The 9,716-nt window shown below is 37.4% G+C and overlaps 1 protein-coding gene across 1 annotated transcript in view; it reads right to left on the reverse strand.

Moving 5' to 3' along the window:
* LOC104081905 (cadherin-6) overlaps positions 1-6,068 on the reverse strand; it is a 23,212-nt gene extending 17,144 nt beyond the window's left edge. Inside the window, exons 1-4 of the mRNA XM_009584823.1 lie at positions 5,778-6,068; positions 4,174-4,293; positions 1,981-2,148; positions 272-459 (exon numbers count right to left, since the gene is read on the reverse strand). Of these exons, the coding sequence (XP_009583118.1) occupies positions 272-459; positions 1,981-2,148; positions 4,174-4,293; positions 5,778-5,829 (528 nt within the window). The 5' untranslated portion in view covers positions 5,830-6,068. The remainder of the gene's footprint in view (positions 1-271; positions 460-1,980; positions 2,149-4,173; positions 4,294-5,777) is intronic.
* Positions 6,069-9,716: the final 3,648 nt, after the last annotated feature.

Consider the following 9,716-nt stretch of genomic DNA (forward strand, 5'->3'; position numbering starts at 1 on the left):
TTCCCCTTTGTTTTCCCCCCCCTCCCCCCCCGGGGGGGGGGGGGGGGGGAGGGGAGTGAGCGAGCAGCTGTGTGGTGTTTAGTTGCTGACTGGGGTTAAACCGTGACACTTGTATAAAAGAAACTTTACGTAGCTGATGTAGAGATTCCTAATAGACAGCATTCAAATTAATAAACAACACATGTTACACTAAAAATGGAAAACAAATAAGTGCTAGGTAAAGTTTGACTGGCATTTCAGAGGCTGGGATTAAGTGTGTGAAGATGTGTACCTTTTTGACAGTTATAATTCCTTCCTGTGTGTCCTTGTCTGTGGTAATTCCAAACATGTCATATCCATCCCCCTCAGTGATGCTGTATTCAATCTCTGCATTTTCATCCACGTCAGCATCATTAGCTTTTATCCTGCCAACTGGTGAGTCAGGTGGCGTAGACTCAGGAGCTCTGAATTGGTAGGTGCCTACAGCAGACAGAGAAGGAAATTTTGTCAGTCAGTCTCATGGTACTTTGGACACTGTCTCTCAGCCCACTGTCCATGTTGGGCATGCACAGATGAGTAAGCAAGTTGCTGTGTCTTCAGGCCTTCCTGGGGCAACAGCCTTCAGCTTCTGCCTTACTTGCATGTGGATAAAAGTAACTTATTTTTCTATCTATTTTCTGTATGAAAGATGGGTATTTTGTTTTGCTACATACATGTATCTTTACCAATTTATCTAGACATTATCAGGGTCTCTGTTGGCCACATCAAAATTGTATATGAAAAATGTCTCAAGGCCAAAAGACAAATATTAAGAACTGCCAGAGGCCAATGCAGCTTAGTAATACTAAAACCAAATCCAGCCAAATGCCTATTAATAACGTGCTACACTGAATTCTCCTCTGAAAAAACTCTACTTGGGGAATGTTGGTATTATAAAGCTGTATCTTTGGCTTTTATATTGAAGACACTTATGTCCAGAGATGTATAATTAACTCATTGGAGGCAGAGTGCTATATTTTTTCTTAAGTTGCTCTAATTTAAATGGAAACGCTTTGCCCACAGCTAAGAACAGACTTTAAACTTAAATGACAAGTTTCTTCCAATAACTTTCCCAGTGACTTAACCGCCAAAGCTTGCTGATTTGTCTGATGGTATCTGCAATTATTTTCTCTAACAGCTGCTCTTGACTTTGACACACACTGACACTGTGATACACACACATCACACACAGAGGAGTGGTTAGACAAAGAAAAAAAGAAGAAAAAGAGAGAGAGAAAGAACGAAGAAAAGAAAGAAAGAGAGAAGGAAAGAAAGAGAGGGAAACAGAAGTGGATTAAAGCTGAGTCACTTTGAATCATTTATGGCCATGAGTGGTCATTAATAGAAATTACTTTCTAAGAGATCTGGCTCAAGTGATTCCCTTAAATATCACACAGATATCTACCAAGTGATCTGAGACAGGGGAAGGACAATAGGTAGAATATCTGGTATATTTATGTACGTCCTTTTGTTTCTGTATGCAAAGAATATAGGAAAATCCATTAAGGCCAATACTTCCTGGGTGTAAGTATTCATTTTGATACAATTGCTCTTGGGATCATTTTACGTACTTAAATAAATATGTTTCAAAACTTAAATGTGTTAGATTAGAACAGATATCTTAAAACCCAGTCAATGACAAGGTCTAATAGAAATAATATTGATCAAGAAATATAGATTATATCAGTCAAAGCTATTTAATGGGTAGGAAAAATAACGTTTCTGTACATTAATTCACCTCAGACTATCTACTGCAATTGGAGTAAAAATATTAAAGATATGTTTCCCAGTTATTGCAATTAACTTTAGCATGATCCTATTACTTGCTTGTGCATTGTCTTTTTCTTTCTTAAAGGAATTCTGATACTCAGTAAGTTAATGACAGCAGAAACAATATCTGAGGTGAAAAAAAAAATTTTTGTCCATTCTACTGTAAAGACATAGAATGTAAATATTCCGTACTCTGGGGGAAGCGAGGCGGATTGTCGTTTACGTCAGTCAATGTGATGTTCACAGTGGTGGTTCCTGATAATCCGCCCATCTGGCCTCCCATGTCCTTAGCCTGGATGACCACTTGGTATTGCTCCCTGTTTTCACGGTCCATGTTTAGCAAAGCAGTTTTAATAATGCCTGAAAACATGAAAATTAAAGAGGAGTGATTCACAAGTAAGGTACTGACTTTGATGGAAATTCTTATTGAAAAAACCCCACAGCCTAAAGAACAAAACAATCTCTGCGTAATAAGTAAACTTTGCCCAGTACAAATATTTACTGTTATGAGATGGCACATTAAATTACAGACTTGTCATATCATATCTCAGGCTGCTGCCTATGTGACAGACACAATATTAGTGGCATCCCCAGAAAGATGTTCTACCTATTTGTGAGAAGTGTTATTTTACATAACTATTTACCCCCTTTCAGTTCCATGCTAAAGTCTCTCACTGAACTGGAAAAAGGCTCGTTGTTCATTATAATGTGCTCCATTTTTTCTCTCCTGTTCTGTCAATATTTTTATTTTGACAGATGTGGTAAAAAAAAAAAAAGCTAACTTCAGCAAGACAACATTAAAGAGGCAGTACAACAACATTAAATGGGAGAAGAGAAATTAATTAAGAAAATTGTGAGCATCCAAGCATGCCCAAGTATATATATATATTTCTATTTGTACATTGATTGGAATGATTTTGCCAGTCACTTCCTTCTTCAAAGGCACAAATATCAGTTATGAGACCAACTCGTACTGAAATTCAATCAATTTAGATTTACCATGAAGGAAAATGTTTGCATTCTCACTGGGTCTCTTAAGGCTAAGAACTGACTCCTTTGTAGACAAAAGGGGTGAAATTCAAGTATTGAATTCCATGGCAAAATTCACAGCAGCTTCGACAGAGACTTATTTCACTCTAGGAGTTTTGCCATTTATTTCCATGGCAGGAAGATCAAGTCTGTGTTTACCTTGCTTCCCCTCTGTGTCCTATACAACCCTCTTGCTAAAAGATTATTACTGGTGAACTCCCAGCTACATTATCCTTATTATAACTCTAGATAGAAGAGCACATAGTGTACTGTCCAAATCAGAATGAGTGCATCAGTGCAAAAATCCTTGCTTGTAGTATCTAATACCTTATGCTTGAAGAGAAGCTCCCTTTGATTTTGACTCTCCCTCTTTTCAGAATTATGTACATTTTTTTCACTTCATGTTTTTCTAAGACATCTAATCTCTCCCTCCTTTTCCCTGCGTGAGTCTCTAAGATTTATTTAAGAAACAATGCTAAAACCTGATTAATTGTCTGGGATAATCCATTCTTTTCCTGTAAGGATGCTGAGGAGAACCGATTTCTCTAGCTTCCAGCAACCTATCGCAATGGATGTTCCCATTTAAGGAGTTTCTTGAAGTCCTTTGTTTCTTGTTGGAGAAGTTTGTTATAAATCTTGGGAAGAGACTGCCGATGTAGTCAGATAGTCAACGGTACAGCAGATTCAGTCAGCCAGAATTCATATGTTTTACATGCACGTGTTCCAAAGCTGTCTGTTATTCAGCCCATAAAAAACATCTTCCAAAAACAGAACTCAGAGTTTCGGATTCTGTTTATGATCTTCTAGTGTAGTGCAACAGCCAATTTTACCTCTTCTATCGTTATTCTTAATTAAGATTTCTTTCATAAAATTAGCATTAAAGTGATATCTTGCAGATGTACAGAAATTATAATTACTTTAAACAAGTTTTGAAGAAGCAGAAGGAGAAAAAAAGAAACCCACCTGAACAAAACCTTGGTCTTAATTTAGCCATTATGAAGATCTATGAGGATTAAGCACTTTTTTCCACACCCACCTGTTTCTCGTTTTCTTCTAAAAGCCAACCTATTTGGTTTAATTTAAGCATCCACGGCAGTCTCTGTACCCACTGCTTGTTAAAAATGATTGAAAACTGGTGCACATCCAGTACTAATTGTATTTATTAGACTTTGCTGGTAAAATTAAAATAATGTAGGTGTCATGTTCCCAGATGTATTGCTCTATTAAGTTTGTCAGATTTTGCACTGAGTAAGATGTAATCTCTTTGAAGTTTTTGTCTAATATGTCCTAGCTTGGCTCAGTATGTCATTTTAAATTATAGATGTTGTCATAGAATGACAGATAAGGTCACCTGACCTGTCTCAGATTCAACGGAGAAATATGGTTGTCCCTGGAGAATGCTGTAGACAACTTTAGCACTGTTCCCATATGTAGGATCATCAGCATCGGTTGCGGTGACTTGCACAACAAAGGTACCTACAATGATAAATTAAAGAAAATAAAAATCCATAGGTTTTTTTTCATGGCCAAGACAGTTTATGATGTAGAAAAAGCATAGTTCAGGTTCAGGTCAAACTTGTTGCAAAAAGTTAGAGACATTCTTATTTTGTAGAAGTTTCTCTGTTCATAAAGGACATATAGATACAAAATCAAAATGATAATTGGCTTATTCTCAGTTCATTAAAATACACAGTTATTGATTGGATATGTAGATCCTTCATCATATTTCTTATGAAGAAACCAGAAACGCACCCTTCCCCAGATATTGAAGGCATTCAGAATTTGAATCTAGGTCAAGAATATACTTTTGCAAATTTACTCATGCTTGCAAGGTGTTTGACATAGGAATGTAAATCTGTTTTTTCATATGTCTTCTGGAGAAAGAAATGGTGTTGAATCCTAAGCAAAGTGTTAACAAACATAAAAAATGAGCTTAGGTTTTGGCATTTAAAACAGATCTGTGAATAAAGTATTCACTTCACATATTAAAATGTGAATATTAGCTTCTCTCTTCACCAGATGAGTTTTCATCCATGTGACAAGTTCCATGAATGAGAGGAGAAAGTATGCCCCAAAGTCTTTATTTTCATATTGCTTGAGCTTTATTTTAATCTCATTCTTGATTATGATTAATTAATACTTCTCTCCCTGGATATTATTTCAGATTAGAAATGTGCTTCTTGCAGTTTAACCATCCATCGCTCTCTGACAAAGAAATCAAAATGACCTTCCTAAGAATCAGAGACAAAGAATCAAAACCTGTCAACTTCTCTGGAGAAGATCCAATCTTAAAATCATCTTTCAAGGAAGTTATTTTCTTTTCTTTTCTTGATTGATTCTTACAGCTTGATACATTTTAAATCAATAGGAAGATTTCAGTGGACTTCAGTGGGCATTGGAGCTTTGTTCTTTTGCATGAAAAGAGCAACAAAGGTCATAGGAAGTTAATGGCATATATCAGAATCAGTGATGAGTTGACTCGGGTGACAGTTTGCACTCCTGAAGTGTGTACAATCCTTTTCCATTTTTTTTTACCCTCCTGAACTAAAGAAGGGTTGCTGAACAGATCTAGGGGTAGTATGGATACACTTAGGTGACCATGGATTAGCATATTATTACACTGCTACTAAATCATGTTAACAAAGCATATTAAACTCTTTACAGGTGTCATGTAACACAGCTTAGCTCAACTCACTTTCACTGTGAGCTAAACTAGATTGTATTTTTTGTGGTACAACAGGGGGAGTGGGTTTTACTCAGCTGACACCTTTGATTCCAGCAAGCTGTTGTCACTATTTTCCTGGAGTTAGATTTTTTTTTTTTAAAATGGCTGAGGTGCTTTTACTCCAGACTCAAAGAGCAGACGTCTGTATTCAGAGCCTGTAAACTTTGGACCCTTCATTAAGTCCACAGAAAGAACCCAGACCAGACACTGAAATCAATTATTAGTTAGCACCTACCAACATCTGACATTTCGGGAATGCTGGCATTGTAAACGTCCTTTGTAAACATTGGCTCATTGTCATTGATATCATGGATCTTAATGATGAACTCAGATTCTGGTTCCACTGGTCTTCCAGTCCTTCTGTTTATAGCCTGGGCACGGAGTATGTATACAGGCTTTTCTTCCCTGTCTAGTCTCTTTGTGGCCTGGATGTCACCAGTGTTTTCATTGATAATGAAGAGGTCTCCTGCTCCATCTCCAGAAAGGATGTACTTAAGTGATCCATCTCCTTTATCCTGGTCTGAATGCAGCTGGTGGTGAAATGGGAATAAAAAAAAACAGAAAGGAAAATAAATAATTGGGACACAATTCTAGATACTTTAACTGATACCATGATACATGCTTTATTATTATTAATACCCAGCCAAAAGGCTGTACACTGCTTTTGGGAAATGAGATGATACCACAGTAGCAGCAGTGAATTGATAGATTTGTGTCTTGATTTTGGAATTAAAATGGTCTGCACTATTATAAGAAATTTCCTGAGGAAAACCATGAACTGAAGCTACAGATCACTTTCCCAAGCTAAGCATACATCAATCAGATATAAATGTTAGTGGCTTAGGTTGAATCCCAGGAATATGTAGGACATTAAGATCCTACAGTGGAAAAACACTGGATTCAGGAATTGCAGTAAGCAAAGAATTAAAAAGTGGTGAAGCCAGCCACTTCTTGAGTTTAAATTCTGGATGCTCTGCTCTTACGCCCCGTGGACATTATGTAATATAGCACACAGTGCACAACATAGTAACATACCAAATACATCCATGAATAGCAGATAAATACATGCATTCACAGATGTGGCAAACTAAGAGCAGAGGCAGGCAGGCACACTAGACCATTCCAGCACTGGCAATGAAGAGACCAGTTGCCTTATTCAAAGGGACACGGACCAAGCTGAAAGATGGTGGGGACAGGGGAAAGAAGAGAATGATGGTAATTAGCATACAAAGCATGAGCTGCCCAAACTCATAATCTTTTTTTCCCAGGAGATTTCCGCATCTCTTGAAATGCTGCTTAGCACACACACAAGGTATGACCGATTGAATCATACTCTCATGGCTGTTCCTTTGATAAAGGTTTATTTATCCCTTCTGACCTTAAAATCAAGGCTAGTCAACTACAATTTTTTTTGTTGTTACATTAGAGAAAATAAAAATTAAAAAAATGAAACATTAAAATGACTTTGAAGGTCGGGGCATAGGTGATGAAATTAATGGGAAAAAATTAATCTATTAGGTAGCAGATTCCTGGAAATTGTTGATTTCATAGAAAAGACATGTTTATGAGTCAGGAGAATTGGACTTCTCAACCAGCTCTTTGCTTCTCTTTTCCTGCATACAAGTTAGAAAAAAAAATACCTAGTTGTCTATGTGCCAAAGTACTTAGCATTGCTGGATGGCATTCTTTGTAGAAGAGAAAGATTTGTAGGTTGAAAGAATATAGAAAATCTTCACACAGACTTTACCCCTGGCTATGCCCCTACCATGCTGGAAGGGCAGCCTCCACCATGACTGTACGGTCAATGTTTTGGGCTTCCTCCAACTTTCTGCCCAGATCAGTGCCATGCTGGCAGCCTACTGACAACCCAGTTGGTGGCACAGTGCTCCACCATGTGCACTTATGCCTATGGTCCCTACAGAGAGCATGCTCCATGCAACAAGTCTGCCTTTGAGGGCAAAACTCTTTGTCACCACGCTTTCCAAAAGTGTCCAATAATACAAAGTATCAAAACGGTAGCATGTTTAATCATTAGCAGATGTGCTGACATGCTCTTCTTAATATTCTCCCTCAGGAACAAAACAGGCATTCCGTTTAATTTTGCACAGAGCCCTTTCTCTTGATAATAAGAATACCAATAAGTAGCTTGTATGCAGCATTTTTCATAAGCAGATTTCAGAACCCTTCACAAAAGCAGTCAATACCATTTGTTCTGTTTTTTGGATAACAAAGCGTAGAAACTTGAAGTTTCTCAGAACGCTAGTCTTGGAACCTGGAATAGATTTCAGGTCTCCTGAGTCCCATTCAGTTGGCCAATACACTTGGCCATAGGGCCTAGAGGAATTATATGATTTACTAGATATAACCTCAGCCTCTGACGAATATCTGTTAGACCTGCTTGTTAAGAAGTCAGACTAGAAGTCTACTGAGGGAAGTAATTTCAATAGGATTTCCTCAAAGGCAACCTGCAACAGAAAAGGTATGAAAATAATTTTGTCTTTAAAACTATGTATTTTTTATGATTGTTTCACATCAAAAATTCAACTTTTGTTTGCCTTGAAAGCCTCTTTGACTTTGTCTATATCATATTGGGACAAAAGCAGCCCTCAGTAACAGACTATCATTAATTCATATGAATCGTGGAATAGTGCTGTTGTGAGACTTGTTACAGGCTGAACTCCCAAACTTATTTTTATCATCATTTTAATTAAACTGGTTTCAATGAATAAGGTAGCAAAAAAATGTGAAGCTAGAAAAGGTGTTGGAACCTCTGGGAATTGTCTTCCATAATATTCTTTACCTAGCCCAGACCACCTAAAGAGCTAAAAATGGAAACTTGTGTGGTTTTTTTCAAGTCCATAGTTTATGAAATTTCCACTCCTCCTCCACAATTAATCCACCTGTGTAAAATCGACTGTCACTTTGGATATCAAGACAAAGTATACCTCGGTGTAATGACTCATCAATATTGAGAATGAGGTGATATTCATCCAAGGTTCAATCTCTAGCCCTTCAGCAAAAGCACTAACTTTTGAAAATAAACATTCCCTCTGACAAGATACTTTCCAACTTCAATACCTTTAGTTTTACAGCTTTCCTAAGACATGATGGAACAAACTAAGTGCTCAGTTGGCCAGGCTGCATGTGGATTATTCACTGAGAGCGAGATCTGGAGGCAGTCATGTCCTATGTACTGGTGTACATTACAGAGAGCTAAGGCTGGCTGACTGCCTGTTCTTCAAACCAACAGCGAATTTACAGTGTGTCACCATGCGTGGCCTCAAGAACCCGGTTCACAAAGGGTCTTAAAAGGTATGATTACAATCTGTTTGATTTCAGTAAACTAGGATAGTTCTCTAACTGCTTGTCATCAAGGTTTTTGTGGGATAGGCCTATATTACAACACCAGCATCAACTGCTTAATAGCTGGGCCAAAATAGTTTGGATTTTGTTCCCTTCTTTTCAGAAAAAAAAATTGGTTTTATATATTAGAAAAACAAGCATATGCCTAGAAAAGTTTCTCATAGATGATAAATTTGTAACATTCATTTGTAAGGAAAATATAAAAAAAAAAAACAGTTTAAGTGTCAGTTTATCTTGGAAGCAATATTTTGTCTGTGTGACCTATATGAAGGGGGAAATTGCTACTGCAACCAGGTTAAAAAAAATAAATTGGGAATAAAATTAAAGGAGAAACCAAGGGCGCAAGTTGAGGCCAAAAGAAGGGCCTGGAGGCCAGATGCACTTAAAAATACAGTTGATGTTATTGTATATAAAACTTAACACCATTGTTAAGTTATGAGGATGAATTGAGTAGTAATAACTCAGTTGAAGTTATTTTAAGACACCTCATTGCGAGGGAAGTTTGCTGTGATGAGATATGCATATAAATTATACTGCAGATGCTTTTAGCAGGACCGATCCTAGCCAATGCAAGATATTATAGCTTCACTCTGTGTGCTAACCTGTGTTGCAAAAGAGTGTCCATTATCCTCTGCATAAAGTTGCTCAGATAACCATGGCAGATAGCCATGGGATAGAATAAAACATCTTGGGACACAGTACTCATGTCATCTGGGCTGTATTACCATTCCTCAAGACAAAGTTACTTCAGCCAAAGGTTTTTAGCACTCTACATAAAGGTAGATTTTTTTATTTCCATAGGAACTTAGTG

The sequence above is a fragment of the Fulmarus glacialis genome, unplaced genomic scaffold (genome assembly GCF_000690835.1).
Source record: "Fulmarus glacialis isolate BGI_N327 unplaced genomic scaffold, ASM69083v1 scaffold44829, whole genome shotgun sequence".
NCBI classification, from domain to species: Eukaryota; Metazoa; Chordata; class Aves; order Procellariiformes; family Procellariidae; genus Fulmarus; species Fulmarus glacialis.